We start from the raw sequence: 18,753 nt of genomic DNA, 5'->3' as shown, positions 1-18,753 counted from the left end.
TATCCATGTTGAGTTAAAGTTTTCATTTTTATAAAATAAAATTTCTATTAGCACCGTTAACAGTCAGGAACTATTGCAAATTAGGCTATGATGGCCAAACTAGGATGTTCGCCTAATTAGGCTAGGATTTATATCCTAGTTAGGATATTAATGGCTTAATTTGGATATATGAAATATTCAAACCTAAATATCTTGAGAACAAGTAAAATCCGCGTCAATCTTACTACATGGACTTGTTACTTGTACTAAGAAGAGTATTTAAAGCGAAAAACTTTTCTCTTTTTAGAGCGGAGTGAAAAGATATGATTATCTTATTAAAATTTAGCTTAATTTGGCCATGATAGCCAAATTAAGCCGATTTAAGTTCTACGCAGCGCGCCATTTTTTGTCTGAAAAATGAAAAAAAATTAGTATCATAATATATTGTTGTTATCGTGGGCTTTAAAAGTATAGTTTTTTGGTTTTGCTGCTCTTAAAGATATGTTACTAAGATATTTAATTTACACTTGATAGATTGATTAAATATTTAAATTGAGGAAGGTCTTTTTACGTTTTTTTATATATTATAGCTGACAAGGTTGTTCATAAAATCTAAAAGTGTACAAAACAAGTTTATTATGAAGATAAAAAATAGATAGATAAAACATGTTTCTCAAGCATAGTTCGGATTACGTTTGTTTACATTAATCTTGAAATAATTTCGACTGTACTGCTGTATATATGTAAACATAATTTTGCTGAAACAGCATAATATTTAAAAACTGAATATTTTCTCAGCCCGCTCAAATTTTACCCAAAAAACATTCGGAACTCATTCAAATAAATAAGAATTTGACACTTAAAGCTAAATATTGACGCGGATTTTGAAATCCAAGTCAAAAATTGGAATTTTGTTCCTTCCAGCCTAATTAGGCTACAATTTCTGGCTTAATTAAGCCATCGTATCCAAGTTAGGCCAGAATCGGCGAACATAGCCTAATTTGCAATAGTTCCTGACTGGTTAATTTTTCTGTTACATTATTTTTGTAAATAGTTAAAAGAAAACTCAAAATATTAAAATAACATTTAGTGTAAATAAGATATCTCAAGCAGTTTTCCAACTTTATATTTCAGGTTTTCGGATCTTTAATATGTCTCCCAAATGGCTTGGACTTTTAAAGACAATGGAGAGACCCGGGGGGAGGGGAGGGGCTACCAGGGTTGCGAGCTGACGGGGGGTTCCGCCCGACTTTCGAACTTTGGACCCTTACCGGGACTAAAAAGGAGAAAACAAAGGAAAATTTTGGGACAAATTTGACCAATTTTGACCAAATTTCGATCTTTCAGGGGGTAAAAAGTTGAAATTGTCCTATTTTTCCGACTCTTAGTGGGACGGAAATTTGATTTTCAGATTTTTCCGACCCTTAGCGGGACTTTGGAAGTCCAAAAAAGGTATCCTTAAGGGCGGCACATACCCTACCCTCCATTGCCTAAGTACCCCTCCCCCCGGGGAAGAGACTGAAGCGATTAGGAATAGCCCACTGTTTTGAACTGCAAAATCGAGGACGGTAAAAGTGTTGATTTACGGTCGTCCTCAGCTAGCCAGGAACTAGAAAAATCAGAAGCTAACCGTCTTAGCCGTCTCTTTCGCAGAAAAACACTACTGAGACATAAACTCGCTAATGTTTTGACGATGGACTCTTATGACACCCGTCTTGCACTTTTGGGCTCAAATAAAAAAGAAATGGTGTCTATAAAGATCTTATATGAACACTGTGTGTTAGTTGGACATTGAGAATTCGTTAATTCCTGTCACTTCACAAGCGATAATCCTCTCTAATTTGAGCCACTGTAATTCGAATCTTTCTGTAATTTGAACTTAAACAGCTGGGAAAGTGGTAGTAAATATCACTTTCTGGTGACCGCGCAAATCTTTAAGTCTTATGCTGAATCACTATTGTCGCTATAGAAAAAAATAATATTTCATTTTAAAATTAGCATGGTTATACCTATAAACCATAAATGAAGTTGGTATTGCAAAAGGATTAGAACACTGATATTTTTCTTCTTCATTTCGCAAAAAATTTGAGTTCTTGAAAATATCTTTTGAAAATATCTTTTGAAAATATCTTTTCAATGATACAGTTGCAAGTTTAGTGAAATTCATTAGTTGAGATATTAAAACATTTGGTCGAGGAATTAAAAGGGAAATAAGAATAAGCGAATGGACAACAGCAAGGGAGTTCAGGTTTTTCATACGCCGGGTAAAAAATGATGGTTGAGACCACGACATCCACAATCTTTTATCAGGACATTTTCTGTGGGACGGATACATTACTACAGACACAGAGCCAAGAAAGAGTAGACAAAATATTAGTAATGTAATGTAAAATTTATTTAAACATATTACGATAAAAATAAAAGTTTTTGAGAATTACAAAGTTCTGCTTGCCATACATTTGACTCTGCACCATAAGTTTCCACCGCACTGTAAAAAAAAAGAAATATACGGATCAAAATAGAGTTCTTAATAACCATGTTCATTAGTTGTATCAAACTTTATTCAAACCCTAAGAAGAAGATTCTAAAAAAATTACTGTTGAAGCCAATTTTATTACGACGGTACTTGCCAAGGAACATTCCATGTCCCAGACCCGATTGGACATCCTACCCACTTGAATCAATGAAAAGCACTCTGAAATTTCTTTCAAATTTAAGAATCTGGACTGGATTTTCGAGCTGTGGAATAAATGATAGACCTAGAAATACACCCTGATGGGTTAGTATTCCTGCCTTTTACACCAGCACGAGACATGAGTGTGCATTACATCAAAAGTAAGCTTCAAATAAGGACGCACATTTAACCAGGGGGAGAATACTTACTTGAGTTTCACAGCAATCACGTTTTTGTTGAACACATTCTAAAAATCCTGAACCACCCAATCTGCATGTACGGTAAGTGTCACCACACTGAAAGGTAAAAAAGCAATCAATCACTCAATCACTCAATCATACCATACTAAACCTAGGTATTAGTATTAATTGCTTTATTACTGAACATCCCCTTCTCATAGACCCGGTGGAATTTTTTCAGCCAGTGGGGATAAAAATAACGGACTGGAACTCGATGGGGGTTGATATTCTTTTGTTTTTAAGTCAGAAAATTCAGTGAGATGGGAAAATAATATAGTATTTCGCAGTGAGGATTTGTTTATTTGATTATTTTCAGCGGGGACAAATATTGAATGGTAATTTTCCACCGGGGACGATACTTTGGCCAATTTTTCTAGTGGGAAGGGGTCCCTGTGGGTCTGTGAGAAGGGGGTGTTACTAAGATTTCTATATTTTCACAATTGATAATAACGGTTTTTCACAATAACGGATTCAATCTTGTGAAGAAATTAGGGCAAATTAGAAGTTAAAGATATGATAGAGTATCAATTATGGCTTGGGGTCCCAGTTGAGATTGTAAATTTTCAAGGTATAACCGAGGAACTAGAATAAATCAAATATCCGAGATTTTAAGAATAACGATAATAACATAAATTGGATGGAAAATATTTTCACGGGTTGTATTGGGGAATTGCTCTGGCGCTGCTAATGATACAGGGGTGTATAAAGGACAATGTTAATGTCCATTTGGTCAAAAATGAATTTCGGTGAACAAATCTAACTATAACGGCTTTAAAACTATAAGACAACACAAACTTAGAAAACTGTTAGTAGTTGAAAAGGGAATTCCCCTAATGACACGTAATCGTAACCACAATGAGTTATTTAGCGTACTGAGCTTGGTCATAAAGAGTTTCCCCTCAAAAGTAACGTCCTTATCGAGGGTAGTATTGATGTGATCAATGAACGTTTAGTGAGGTCCGTCGTGCTAACACCCTTACTTACAGCATCTAAACCTACTCGAGAAATTGGGTAGGTAATTTTTGGAAACTTCTCTAAACAGAGGAGACATTTAAAGACAATTGAAAATCTTAGAAAAAAGACTTTAACAAAAACAAAGAAAGAAAATTCTCTTACCGTTGCGCCGGAGCCTTCAAGTTCATCGAACTCGAAATCTAAATGGAAGAGAAATGCTTATTCCTTTCAAACTTGACATGCAATGAGAGTTCCGCACAAGTTTTTAAAAAAGAGCCCTGACTCTAGGCTATTTTCAAATTAAATGTAAGATAAGAAAGGTCAATAAGGTGTGAAAATTGAAAATTTAATAGGAAAAAAACATTTCAAGAAAGAGTATCTTACCTTCAAAGCTGGCGTAGACCACAGCCATACATACGAAAAAGATTGCCAAAACCTTCATAGTGATCTTTGAAAACCTCAAATCTCCAAAAAATACGATAAGGATGATCAAATCCAAATTCACCTATTTATAGGACTTCATTGGTAGACAGAAGTAAATATGAAAGTAAGCTGTGTAAATCTTTTGTTGTAATCAAATTAGAAATACTTAAAGTCATTCGATACAGGTAAAAGGTGGTTAAATATAATAAAAAGTAATTGGTTGGATTACATAAAATATTTCATTAGATATAGTGTATAATTTCTTTATTGGTCATTTTGACTTGAAACAGTTCACGTGTATTAACACTTTAATCGTAATATACGTGTAAAATAATTTTTGGTTTTATTAAATTCGAACCTAGTCCATTTTATAATTCTGATAGCGCTCACGATTATATCATGTCCATCAAGTGGTTCTACTCTTGGTACGATTTTTACAGTTGTCGAATGTGGTGTTTTCTGAAATCTGATGATTTGACGAAGACCCAAAAATTCAAACCAAAATATGTATAACTAATGTATAACCCAAGTTATCCACGTAAAAGTCTGTTATATGAAGAGACTGTCTTTTCATAAAACTTTGATAACATTAACATGGTTACCAAAGCATGCGTTGAAAACAAAAACTTCATTTAAAGCGATGCCTCCTTGTACTCCTTGCAAAATGATTCCTCCTTTTCCGTTCTAGTAAATCTGAACATTTCTTTTCAAATTCATTTACAAGGAGTGCTGCTTTTTTCCAAGTGTTAGAAGAGTTAGTAGGTGATAGAAAATCTTTAACTTTTAAACGCTGACACACATCTGAAGTCATCATCTGATTCAGAAGCGTCTTCAAATAGTGAACCCGTTTATAACCATTTAGTAAAAGCGTCATGTAGGTTTTAGTTCTTAATTGGCTCCTGATTATTGGTTGCAGTTTCTCCATAACTGCCGGTGAATTAAATAAAATGTCTGGATGATTTGATGCAGCTGTAGGATTCTGCTTGTTGAATTTCTTCACGCTGGATTGTGATCGACGTTGTAATACATTACGAAGGGAATCGAAATCGTTGTCCTCTTCAAGGTTAACATTCTGATGTTGTTCATTTTCTTCATCACCAGTGGTGTTGGTGATTTGCTTTTGATCTTTTTCATTCTGTTGCAGGGATGATTCTAATAAGGAGTTACTGTACAATGAATCTAACTCTTGATTTTTTCCAAGACTTTTTATATCGTTTTTTTCACCATACGAGTTAGAAATCACTAGATTCGCTGCTGCGGTACTGTTTTTTATATGAGATTCAGAATTTTTACCCTTTATAATACTATTGCTGGGATTAAAATTTTGATGATCCTTAGAATCAAAGTCACTATCCTTCAGTTGCAAATTTATTTGTTTGTCCAAATTCTCTGGTTTATAAATATTTTCATCATGTCTTTCTTCAATATTCCGCGCAATTGGTTTCAATACATTTCTGTTTAAATTGAAAGTGGTATCAACAGCTTTTAGCGTTTTAGCTTTGTCTGGATCTTGAATAAAGTTATCATCTTTAAAGTCATTTTGCCAAGGTAATGTGATGTTTGAAACTTTTCCAGATTCCTTACACCGGATATATATAGAAAATCTAAATAACAACAGAATCTTCAAAATCAGCATTCTAATCCAACAGCTTTTTCTTAATACTTCAAACTAAATTTAGCGATTTTTAAAATAATTTTAACAATTTTTTTGATGGTTTTAAAAATTCAAATCTTAAACACAAATTTGTTTGCATTTTCAATTCAAAAACTTACCAGCACGAAAATATTTTTTTTGAAAACAGTGCATTTGTTCTTCAGTTTAAAATTCTATTGGTTAATATTGTTTGATAAAGTGTAGTATACAAAAATAAATAACTATTTACAGTGCTAAATTATATTTCAAAGTCCATAGAAGACCGATGTTGGTTTGCCGCTGAAATTTGAAAAAGCTTGAATGATTTGTGGTGCTATTATTCGAAATGTTTCGAAATATTCGAGTTATTCTCTTTCTTTAAAAGCAATACTCTGTAGAGGAGTAAAGGAGTGACTTCCAAATTTCTAAGTATGTTTCAAGTAAGTCTAGATATTCTTGTGAAGGCAAAAATGACTCTCACTGTTTGATCAAAATTTTTCCAAACTTGGGAGGCAAATATTTCCAAACTTCTTTTTTTAAAACCTATCATACTTAAAATGTAAAAAAAGAAAAGGGGGTCGGCGCTTCTTGCCTTTAGACATCCCCAAATCGCTCGGGATTAGATGATTGTCCGCCCTTTGCACACACTACTGCGATCTTTTACTGAAAACCAGAGTTGGTTCCCTAGTATTTCATATTTACAGCAAAATAACTCTAGTAGAACAAAGAACAACTTAAAATTGTCTTTCTACTGGATAATTAGGATCACCGTTCTCTCCAAAAACTGATTTCAAAACGTCCGAAATATCACCATCAGGTTTTTGTTCCCTTCTATAAGAATGGCTAACACGTCGGTTAGCAGAAATGTCTTGTTTTCCAGATATAGAATGTCCATCTTCTTGATAAGATTCTTCATGATGATTTTCTCCACTTTTGATTAATTTCCCTTTAGGATCTTCTAGCTCCTTATCTAAAAAAGGATTTTCATTGGGTAAATCTCCAGTATCATCCCTTCGTGACGCACCATCTTGATTCTCCTTGTTCCCAGGCTTTTCCAGAGCCTCGTTTCCATCCTCATGACTCATTTTATCCTTTATTAATCCAGCATTTTCATTTTCTCCTTCAGTATGGGAATCTTCATTTTCCCTACCATGGGAAATGTGTTTTTCCCCACCCTTAACAAGCTTCGCTTCCCCAGCTGTTGTTTTCTCACCTTCAATTTTTGTATGAAAATCATTCTCAATTTGAGGCAGCTCTCCAACATTTTCATCCTTAGTATCAGAACCAAGCCAGAAATTTTGCTGCTCACTAGCAGGCTTTTTATTATTCATTTCAACAGGTGAATTTGAAAATGGATTATTTCCAATGCTAGGGAATCTAAGTCCACTATTTTCTTCAACTTGTGCTTGCTGTTGTTGAACCATCATATCTTTCATGTTTGGGAGAAGATTCGATTTGATCATATCATCCTCTTGGCGAACAATGTCCAGCTCATTCGGACTCTTGTCTTCAATATTTAATTTCTCTCCGAGGTTGATTGCCACGTGTTGTCTCTTATTGGCTGAATGGTGACCACGTGGCCTGGCCAAAACAATAGTTGGTATTAGAAACAACCAAAACATTAACATTCTGCCTGATGTTATTTGGTGTCGCTGGAAACTTTTTTTTAAAGACGCAGTTACATTTTCCCACAAACATGTAATATTTCTTTTGATTTTCTTTATTCTAAATTTGCAATATTTTTTTATAGAATTATGCTCAAAGTGTTTTGACGGTTTCATTCAACCGTATTTGGCTTCACTTTCAGTATTCTTCAAAAAAATTTGAAATTATTTTTGAAACCCTCTACATTCATTTAAAAGAATTAACCATTTTAGCTAATTTATTTTCACTAGAGGATTTTCCCAGGGATTTTGGCGAGTTTTTCCGGAAGGAAGTTACAGTTTCTTACAGAAATTTGGATATGAAATTGCAAAAACTTGCTCCTTTGTCGCAAAAGGAAACATAGGCATTTTGTTCAGAAAGGCGCACTTTGGAAAACTCTTTTCCTATTGTAGAATTCCAACAAATATATTTTATTGAATAAAGAATTTGAGACCCCTTGAACATCCAAAGTAACACATCCCTGTCTCTATATCAGCAAAAAGTAGGAAAACAAAGATTCAAGAAATAATGAGTTTATTCGGTTAAAATTATCAATATTTTTAAATAAACAATTTTCTACAAAAAGAAATTAATTAAGTTAAGTTAATAAAAGTTATATGTATACAATGGGTAAAATTTGGTTTTTACACCTTTTATTCGTAAGAACATCAAAAAAGTTTGAAGCCTTCAAAAGCTCGAACTTTTTGAGTTTCAAGCCTTAAAATTAAAATGTTCTTAATATTTTGGCCATCGTAGCCTCATGTTATTATATAGTTTGTTCTTACAAAAGACGAGTGCTCAATCGAGAAATATTTGAAATTTTGATAGACCAAGGAAAATTTGTAGTGATGATTATATCACGCCATGAATCTAGTAGTACTTCTATTCCCTCTCATTACTTTCAGAAAGTGCTTATTCCTGAGGAAATGCGACGACCTTATTCACTTTGTGAATTCATTTTGAATTTCAAAGTCTCATTATAATTTATTCAAAACTTCATTTAACAGATGTGAAACAACATCATCACTTGCATCACTTGCAAAGTCTTTGCAAGCTTCATTTAAGTCACTTTTCAAAGATGTCTCTGATTTCGCTTTTTCCAATCCCTCATTCGTTGATAAAATCGTTATCAATAATTGCAGAGCAGACGTTTGTATGCTGATTTTCTGGTATTTTTTCATCCCTTTAACAATGCTTTGAATAACACCGAAATTGACAAGACCAGCAAGTGCCACTTTATCAGCAAATATACCAGTCAACGCTCTATATATGTGCATCTGTTGCATATTATTTTCAGCATTACTCATCCACTAGAAAAAGAGACAAGAGAGACAAAGTTAGAAATTTTACCTTCCAAAGAATACACCTTTAAAACACTTAAAGTCTGGTCAAGATTTGAATATTACCGTAATAGTAATAGGATTCAATGTTGTTAAAAATGGAAAAGTTCACCCAGCCCTCGTTAAATTTTCGTCAATTTTTCAATTCTGGATGGAATCTCACTGGTGCTATCTGTAAGTTTTCTCGCACGTGCAAACAAAGAACGTGAGACTCTAGTGGTATCAGCTTTTGGACAGAATGGGTAGAATCTGGAATGTATACTTAAAATAAGCTTTTAAGTTTAAAAACCATAGATATATAAAGCCCGAAGGGCAAGATGTCGTGTTTAAAGCCATCACAGACAAAAAAAATGAATATTGCAAAAAATACTGTTGCTATTGTTTTCGAAAACCCATAAAGCTTCTGCATTTTGGTCAAGCGCTGAAATTCTATTGTAATGTCGCGTGACCTAGGTAGGAAATCCTATCCAAACACGGCACACTTTTCAGCCAAAGCACAAGATCTAGCCCTTCGACCTTTATAAATCTATGGCTTGCACCTGGGAAATCAGGAACAGAAATCTATAATAAGAACACAAACTTTGTATGAAGAAGACAAAGAAGACAGTGAAAAAAAAACAGACCTCTACTTGTTTGGATGAGAATTTCTTCTCTTCGACCAGTCTTTTGATAAGACAGTTGACAACTGCATGATGTTTCTTGGTTGCTGCTATCCCCAGTGGTACTATACCCATCTGAGAGAAAAGATACCAGACAGAATGATATACTATCATTTCATGATATTAATAATTGGCCTTTGGAGCTTATGAAAGTCTTTATGACCTCGATGAAGACAGTAATTTCTAGAACCGCTGAAGATTGAGACATTGATACTCTTCGAAAAGCAAGTGTATAATAACTTAGAACCATAAACATGAGAATGAACAACATCCCGTCTTTCTAGGTAGCACGATTTCAAAACATCAGTGATTCTTAAAAACATTTTACCTCTCCCTCTGTTTCATAATTTGCACCATTATCTAGAAGTAATTCACAGATCTCTAAATGTCCATTAGATGCTGTGTTGTGGATTGCTGCATTCCCAAACTGATGAATAATAATAGAATGAATATTGATATTGCAATATTTTTGATAGAAATAGAGTAAAATTCGTTTGTCCTAGAGATATTTTCCATTGAGTTCAAAACCCCGAGTAGAAACTTTTGGATGGGAAATGAAGCTATTTAATCTCCTATCCAGAAAACCAGCGCGTGGTTTGCACACAAACGCTAGATTGAAAATAAAATCTGTCGTTAGATTTCAAAAAATGCAGTCCTCAAAAACAAAGGAACCGCTAGATATAATAGTCATGATAACGGTGCGTTCTAGGCACGTTTTGGATGAGAAATAAGTGGCTTCGCTTTTTCTTGCCTAAGAAAGGCAAGAGATTCTACTCTAGTCCTTCGGGACTCCCAAGAGGAACTTTCTATATTAGAATATTTCCAGCGAGGGGAACCGAACCAAATAATCTTACTTTATTTTTGTGGTTGATATCCCCTTTGTAATCGAGTAATGAGCGGACAACTTCGACATACTCAGGTTGTGTGAAGTAATTGGATGTTGCTAATAGTAATGGGGTGTCACCTGCCTACAAATTGAATAACAAATTTTTTAATTGAGATTGAAGAACAATTTTAAAGGTAATATTTCAACCATAGAAAAGAGCCTAAACTTAACTTTCTTTGGGTAATGTTGCTGAAAACTTGGCTAATCGCAGGATTTTTTTGTCCAGGGTCACCGAAGGCTAATGCGAGAAATGCCATTGCGTTTTTAAGACCAAATAAAACAGCCGTAATGACGGCTGCAAACTGCGGTAGTTGTCATTTTTGAATAGCGAACATTATGCAAATATCTTTATCGTGGTGAGCCTTCCCTGATATATCAAACATAAAATTTAAAAGAGTATATCCTAGTTATAGTAAGCGCAAACGCAAACCAAATCGGGAAATCAAACCGGAAAGATCGGGAAATCGAACCCAACTATCGTGATTGATCGGATTTACGCACAATTACAAATGAAAAACACTGCTTTTAAAAAACTCCTTAACCAGAGTTTAAAAACCTTACGTGCTCTAAATTTGAGGTTCCAAGTAAATGAAATTTTTCCGGAGTGTTACTCTCAGTAGGCTTGATGGATTCTATAGATAAAAATTTTCTTTTAAGAAATCAGTAGATCTTTGTGATTCAATTGTTCTTACTTTATAGCACTTTCAGTGATGGTCAAACAAGATCACGCCTTAAATCGTATTGACCCAATACAGTATATATTTTTAAATTTAGCAATTCCAAGGATTGTTCTTAAATTGTTATTTTTCTATTTTTTTCCCCCGCTTTGAACCTTGAGTGCTATCTTTTTTTATTCCCAAATATGACCTAGATGGAACGTGTCATCGAAACTGAAACATTTGTTTCTCTTTATTTGATCTTAACATTAGGAAAATTAAACGCTTTAAATGTTTGATAAGTGCTAATATTAAAACTTAATATTTGTTTTTGGTTTTACTGCTTAGCGAACATGATATTGTGTTGACGATATATATCAGACGAAAACTTAACCTGTTGAAAGAATATTCTTTGATAATGTAGTAACACACCTTTAAAAGTCGGAAAAATCACCCCTAGTTCACCATTTTATAGGACAATAAGAAGACCAGTATGTCATCTGAAGCATAAACTAAAGCCCAAGCTTGGACAGCTGGGTGAGAATTTCGAACTATTAGATGGATTTTACGAAATTCCAATTGGTTTTCTTGTGAGTCAAGACAATGTACTTTAGAGAGTGATTTTTCTACGGTCAAAGCATAAACTGAATATTATGTAAATCAAAGAACTGAAACAAATTACACGTTAACGTTTAAGATGAGATATATAAGCGCTTTAGAATTTATGAATGATTAGGTAAACCTCTTTTCAAAGACTCTTAAACTAGCAGATGTTTGTTCTGAAAACATAATGTCTTGTAAGCTTGCAGATAAGTATTTTTAGTCTGATGTTACTCACTCAATGATGTATATGTTTAAATTCTCGAGCGGAAGGCGCTTCAGCTAAGCTATTTGACTTTCTGACAAAAAGGCGGTGATCTCTGCGTGCGCTTTTCATGTTATGACGGGTTTTACTATCAGTTCAATTATTTTAGTACAGCCCTTTAATGTCTACTAGCTATCTTTTAAAGATTTTTATCAATTTCAACATAAACTTTGCACTGATAATATACTTTTTATACAAATTTCGGCTACCGTTAAAATTGTGTTTTTTTTCTTTTACTGTGGTCTGATTTACGATTCGAATCGGCTATTCAAAAGATCATGCGAAAGTTATGGTTTGATAGCTAATCAAGTTGAAAATGGTAACTAGCGATAAGCAATTAACACGGAATGGATATTACAAACTAAAAGATGTCATATACTGTAACTGTGATTTGAAAGATCTTTGCAGACTTTTAATTGATATTACGAACAAACCACAACTGATTTGCTTTATTAGCTACAGTACTCAATATAGGTGCACATGCGATTACACAAATTTTTTCATTTCTCTATCAACGTTATAAGACTAATTTGACACTTTCCCCTTGGGGGGAAGGGGAGGGGGATACTTGGAAAAAAAGAAGAAAAATAAGTCCCTCGTAGGGGAAAAATCTGAGAACATTTTTGAAATTCAGTCCCATTCAGGGCCACTTTTTTCGCAAAAATAAGTCCCATTTTTCGGCCCTCTTCGGCACACACCTTCGGTCGGGACGGGTAGTACCCCCCGGGGACATTTTTGCGTGACGTTACTTTCACTTAAGCTTATCGGTACGAGCTGTGAAGACAACGGGATGATTGTGTTTCCACCTTATGTAAAGGAAATATGATAAAATAAATATTCACAAAATCTTACCTCGTCAGCAGTTTGAGCCACGCCTTCTTCTAACAATTGATTGACAATCACCACATTACCGCTATTAGCTGCTTTTCTTAATTCTTCTTCTTTTTCTGCCATAGTTCACAATAATTTTAAAGTTTTTTCACACTAAAAATCTAAACAAAAAAGCTTTATAACTCAATGTCATAAAATTCTACAGACAGATATGGTACTACACTGTTACTGTAAGTTTAAATCTAAAGTATTGATCCAAGAAACTGCAGAAATGTTTATTTTGCTCGAAAAATTGTTTTTAAATCTAATGTAAATTCCGTTTAGTTAAAAATGTTTAACAAAAATATATTTTTCAGTATTTGGATTAAAAACATGTTAAATTAGAACACCATCCAAAATCAATGTCTTTGTCCCAACAACATAAGCATATAACCATTATAAAAATCATTTAGTTTTCGCCCCCCCCCCACCATAAACTATTCGAACGAAAAATGAAACATAATCAACAAAAGGCACCCTGAGTATCAGAAAATTTTAGTATAATTACTACTAAACAGTTAAAGACAACGGGGAAGTAGTGGTATCCGCCATATTACCAGCCTATCCCATGTCAATAGATCAATTTTTCTTACTTCCAGATATGGTTGTGTTTCATATCAGATATATTTGTTTTTATGTCATCACTTGACTTTTCTCCTTCCATTGTCTTTCTACTAAATTTTTTTCTTATAAGGTTGTACTATATTGCTAATCATTTATAAATTCCATGATTGTCGAATAGCCGGATTTGTCAAGCTTCCTTATTCCGACAGTGTTGATATATTTTCTTTTTATAAGCACAATTGGGGTTACGATGGAGCATTTCATCATGACGCTTAAATCATAGACTAGCAAACTAGTCTGTTAATTAATCATGTCAGAGGGTGGGAACATAAAGGCGGCAGGCGTTTGCTAGAATAGGAGCTGCGTAGGAGAACGAGCAAAAGTTGGTGAGAGGCTGCTAATTAACAGCTTTCAGCCCTTACCACCGACAAAATTTCTTCCTAAGCTTACCTAGCTCATACGTCCCCATTGGGATTTCAATAGGATTTTTTATCCCCACGGAGAAAAGCAGTTCCACCGGGGCTGTGAGACAGGGGTGTATTTTTTGGGTCAAACTGCGGTTTCTTCAAAATCGTATCAGTCACTACTCCACCGTCTACAAAATGGTAGATACATTATCTCTGTTTTCGTTTTCTCATTTCAAAAACTCTCAATGTCATTTGCGATTTCAGTTACTATTTCATTTTCCAGATGAGACCAACCAAATCAAATAAGAGCTTGTAAAAACTCCATCTCGTCATTATGTTCTTATGAATGTGTTGAACCCTGAAAAGGAATGCGACTATTATATTTTGATTTTTCGCTTACATTGTGATGTTCTTATGAATGAAGAGAATTATTCTTATCAATTCTAAATTGATGTAATTGCGGTTGAGAGAACAAAAGCTTCGTGAGCCGATAAGAGTTTTATGGTCAGTTTATTAGAGACAGTTTTGAATGATAATGATCGTCATTTGCTTATCTATAATTCAATTACCATTTTAGTGTTAAGATTTGCACAGTTTTATGATATCTTTTTTCCAAGGAGGTTAACAAATTTCTTTTTTTGCAAACAAGGAGAGCAGGCGTGATAAAACAACCGTTAAAGTGGGGATTCTGAAGGCTCAAAATGAGATAAAATTCGTTAGGAATTCAACAAAAAAAACACATTTGCTCAAAAAGTCTTCCCAGTCTCCCCGTTTCTGGAGAGTTGTAACAAATACTTTCCTGGTGGAAAGTGCTTCATTGATGAGCTCCCTGCCTTTAAATACTTCCAATAACTACCGTGAAAACCACAGGTCGAAATCATATATCGACGCTGTGCCGACCAATCCAGATTCTATTCAGCACGCAATCAACGCAGAGAAAAGTAACCATGACGACCATCCAAGATCTTGGATGAAGTTCAAAGTTGATATTTTATTTCCGTCGTTAAAAACACAACTAAAAAGTGTCATCAATGCTTTTTAAAAAGATACAGTGATAGAGAATCATAACAACATATGTCTATCTATTATTTCGATTCAATCAAAGTGACATTTCCATAATTAAAATTTTAGTAATTACTGTTATACATTTGAGGATCATGTAAAAGTTTTCGTTTGAAAGAAACTCATTTCAATTACACTTGGAGGTTTCTAGGGAATTCTTAAATAGTAAACTGATACAGTCTGCTAGTAATATAGACTGGCACGCCAGTCGGGCTGGAACGGTATCACGCGGGAAAAGTGAGCGTAGGAGTTAGGTAAGCGTAAGAAGAAATTTTGTCGGCGGCGAGGGCTGAAAGCTAATCTGTTAATCAGTAGCCTCTCGCCAACTTTTTGCTCGTTCTCCTACGCAGCTCCTTTTCTAGCAAACGCCCGCCGCCTTTATGTTCCCGCCCTCTGACATGATTAATTTACAGACTAGTTTGCTAGTCTACTAGTAATATGGTAATATTTGCCCTTCATCTTTAGTTTTTTCTACAGTGATTAGATTGACACATGCGCGATACAATTTCTATTATTGGTCTTCATAGGTTAAAATATTCTCAACCTCTGATAATCAGGGTATCCAATAACCCACTTTAAGGCCGTCCTTTTTTATACATTTGAGGATCATGTAAAAGTTTTCGTTTGAAAGAAACTCATTTCAATTACACCTGGAGGTTTCTAGGGAATTCTTAAATAGTAAACTGATACAGTCTGCTAGTAATATAGACTGGCACGCCAGTCGGGCTGGAACGGTATCACGCGGGAAAAGTGAGCGTAGGAGTTAGGTAAGCGTAAGAAGAAATTTTGTCGGCGGTGAGGGCTGAAAGCTAATCTGTTAATCAGTAGCCTCTCGCCAACTTTTTGCTCGTTCTCCTACGCAGCTCCTATTCTAGCAAACGCCCGCCGCCTTTATGTTCCCGCCCTCTGACATGATTAATTTACAGACTAGTTTGCTAGTCTACTAGTAATATGGTAATATATGCCCTTCATCTTTAGTTTTTTCTACAGTGATTAGATTGACACATGCGCGATAAAATTTCTATTATTGGTCTTCATAGGCTAAAATATTCTCAACCTCTGATAATCAGGGTATCCAAACCCACTTTAAGGCCGTCCTTTTTAAAATCATACCTGCTTTTAATGACTTTGTCAATATTGTAGTTAAAATCTATATGTTATCAAAAAAAATCTAGATCTGCCAGCTTTTTTTGATAAACCATGAATAAACTTTGCGATTGTGTGCCTGTTGAAAAGATAATTATAAGTGGAATTCCAAATAAATAAATCGAAAAAAGTTCTAAATAAAATAAAAGAAAAAAAAAGTAAATTCTTTGGGAATTGGGTTACGTGATGAAAAGGGAGAGATGCAACGGGAACAAACTTGTTCTAACAAAAAATTCATTTGCTTGCCGACCCCGGCTCGTGGAAAACTAACAGTTGAGAACCCAAAACCTTAGTCCCATCGATCCAATAAGTATTTTTGGCCAATGGTGGCTACGAGGGAAATAAATAGGGATTTCTATGAATTTATCAAAAACTTGAATATCAAGTAGGATTTAAAAAACTATTCAGAAAGAAATTTCAAGGTTTTTTCTTGGTGAGTCTCACCATTTGAAGAAGCAATTCTATGTTATGTCAATATTTCTTAAAACGTCATCATGGAGAATGCAACAATATATATTTGACGTCAATTATTTTCCGCTCAGTTGAAAAGTTCTTTTCAAATTTCTTCTGTCGAATCAAGTCGCAGAAAGTCTTTCAAAAATGTGTATTTTGAGTAAAATAAAAGTCTTTGGTGAAAATTCAAATGGTTCGAGTAAATCTTTGTTCAAGATTGCTTCTGAGACAAAGGTCGATATGACTCGTGCAAAAGTTTTCACCGCAAAACGCAAATCAATACTCAATTTGCGATCAAAAGTTGAATCCCGAGATGAATTTCATCAGATCGGAAAATCCAAGAATCCTCATGCAATGGCATTTGCATTGGAGAATTCAAACATAAAGAAGTTGAACACTGGACGTTCTCAAATCAATTTGAAGTTGTACCATCGTGTTCTGAAAGCTTCATACAAAAACGCTATCTTCAAATCTCAACCTTTTACTCAGGCTCGTACTGTCAAAACCGTCAAGGATTTCGCTCAACATCCAGTCTCTTGTGTCAAAATGAATGAACCAATAGTCTCCAAAATCACAGATGATAATATCTTCAACGAATTGAGTGACCAGATCACTAATAAAATGACAATTTCATCAGATGTCCGCTCAGGAGAAGCCAAAGTCAACGAGATATTTACACCAACCGACATTGTCACTAAAACCCTTAACGGCGCTGAATCAAACGCCCCAAAAGTAGGACTGAAGAGAAAATCTTCGTCAAATGATGATAGTGAGGATGAAAATGAAGACTTTGAGCAAGTCATCAAGCGTCAACGTGTCTGAACATCCAATAATTTTGTTTGCTAATATAACATCTTTAACGCAAAATTCTATTCCTATTCTTTTATATGACTCTTCCCTTGTGACTAGCGATGTACTTGGATGATTTAGAAAATAAAGTTTATATCGACTCCAGTTAAGTTTATCTATAAAGTTTGGTTTCAGCTAGCAATGTCCCGAATCCCCTTACATCGCGTTGGTTTACCGTGAGACTTCACTTGAAAGAAAGAAAGAAAGTTGAAGTGCTAAAATAGCAATTCTCGACCGAACTTTAAATTCTGAAAAAGGTTAAAATACACTAAAATCTCAATATATTTAGACCATGATTGTAGTAAAACACCAACTCAACCACTGATTTAGACATGTTAGAGTGTTGAAGTTGAAGGATAACGAAACCTAGCTGGTGAATCAGCTTCCATGATTTCATTATAACATAGATTTATAAAGTCCGAAGGGTTAGATGTCGTGCTTTGGCTGAAAAGTGTGCCGTAGTTTGGTAGGAAATCCTACCTAGGTCACGTGACATTACAATAGAATTTCAGCACTTGACCAATTAGAAAATTCGTGGGTTTTCAAAAACAATAACAGCAATATTTTTTTGCAATATTCACTTTCTTTTGCCTGCGACGGCAAGTACGACATCTAGTCCTTCGGGCTTTATAAATCTGTGCATTATTACCCCAGTGGCGTGAAAATTTTCATCAGGTAACTGATGAGATAGCCAAGAGCTCGACTACTAATGAGACAAAGACGCCCATTCTTTAAATGACAATGTTTAGATTTGTATATTTTTTCTCATCAATTTTGTATCATTTTTAGAAAAACAAATTCATTGAAAAATATTTACAGATAATTAAAAATGGTTTCAAAATCTCGGATACAAAATGCTTTTGTTTTTGATTTTCCAGGCATATTCGTCGTAGTGTTAACTGAAAAGATCCTTTACATACCACAAAAAGTAATTTGCTAATGAGACAACTAGGCTAATAGACCTTATCGGAGTTTTTGATTTTTCTAAAAAGCGATGCATTGTGGGATTGTTTCAGGAGTATTACAATAGAAACCTCTTTGGAATTCCTCGAGGGAATTATATTGTAGTACTCCCAAAACAATTCCACAATGCATCGCTTTTTTAGAAAAATCAAAAACTTAGATAAGATCTATTGTAACATGCCCTGAAGGTTTAAAAAATGTCCGAAAATTGAAGTAACAAAATTTGTAAAATAAAAAAAAAGAGGAAAATATACAAATTAATCATTTCCCCCAAAAAGAACAAAAATATCCTAACTCGGGGCATAGCTTAGTTAACTAAGCTCGTATTCACAAGGTTAGGACACACGGCTAATGGCAATATATAGCGTTTTCAGAGCTTTAAAGATTTTTTATATTTACAGATTTTAAGTTTATCTTGAAATACTAGTTATTCAGTCACAACTTACCATCAGATTTAATCTAGTGACTGAATCAAACTAGCTTAGAT

General features: G+C 34.4%; 2 protein-coding genes, 1 long non-coding RNA gene and 1 other non-coding gene across 4 annotated transcripts; 1 reads left to right on the top strand and 3 right to left on the bottom strand.

Annotated features, from left to right (window-relative positions):
* Positions 1–2,356: 2,356 nt before the first annotated feature.
* Positions 2,357–4,335, bottom strand: LOC136819342 (uncharacterized). Its single transcript, XR_010848426.1, has 4 exons — positions 4,231–4,335; positions 4,009–4,046; positions 2,863–2,949; positions 2,357–2,467 (listed from the first exon to the last, which is right to left on the bottom strand). It is a non-coding gene; the product is annotated as an uncharacterized lncRNA (long non-coding RNA).
* LOC136819401 (U4atac minor spliceosomal RNA) lies at positions 3,800–3,922 on the top strand. Its single transcript, XR_010848437.1, has one exon. It is a non-coding gene; the product is annotated as a U4atac minor spliceosomal RNA (small nuclear RNA).
* A 2,301-nt stretch (positions 4,336–6,636) lies between the features above and the next one.
* On the bottom strand, positions 6,637–7,530 carry LOC136819381 (high mobility group nucleosome-binding domain-containing protein 5-like). The gene has a single exon (XM_067075617.1). It carries the CDS (start codon positions 7,528–7,530, stop codon positions 6,637–6,639), a length of 894 nt encoding a protein of 297 aa, XP_066931718.1.
* A 993-nt stretch (positions 7,531–8,523) lies between these two features.
* Positions 8,524–12,965, bottom strand: LOC136819380 (uncharacterized). Its single transcript, XM_067075616.1, has 6 exons — positions 12,805–12,965; positions 10,400–10,513; positions 9,874–9,972; positions 9,467–9,620; positions 9,050–9,135; positions 8,524–8,856 (listed from the first exon to the last, which is right to left on the bottom strand). The coding sequence occupies exons 1-6, from the start codon at positions 12,904–12,906 to the stop codon at positions 8,524–8,526; spliced, it is 888 nt and encodes a 295-aa protein (XP_066931717.1). The 5' UTR covers positions 12,907–12,965.
* Between the last annotated feature and the right edge of the window lie 5,788 nt (positions 12,966–18,753).

Source organism: Clytia hemisphaerica, unplaced genomic scaffold, assembly GCF_902728285.1.
Source record: "Clytia hemisphaerica strain Z4C2 unplaced genomic scaffold, Clytia hemisphaerica genome assembly, whole genome shotgun sequence".
NCBI lineage: Eukaryota > Metazoa > Cnidaria > Hydrozoa > Leptothecata > Clytiidae > Clytia > Clytia hemisphaerica.
Note: the sequence above shows the minus strand (reverse complement) of the source record. Positions and strands in the feature narration are given on the sequence as shown.

Bases quoted from the DNA above. Each gene is read 5' to 3' on its own strand.
- LOC136819381 (XM_067075617.1), bottom strand. From the start codon at position 7,530: ATGTTAATGTTTTGGTTGTTTCTAATACCAACTATTGTTTTGGCCAGG.
- LOC136819380 (XM_067075616.1), bottom strand. From the start codon at position 12,906: ATGGCAGAAAAAGAAGAAGAATTAAGAAAAGCAGCTAATAGCGGTAAT. The intron at 10,514-12,804 runs GTAAGATTTTGT...TTCAATTTGTAG, and splicing joins TGGCTCAAACTGCTGACGAG to GCAGGTGACACCCCATTACT. The intron at 9,973-10,399 runs GTAAGATTATTT...ATTATTCATCAG, and splicing joins ATATCAACCACAAAAATAAA to TTTGGGAATGCAGCAATCCA.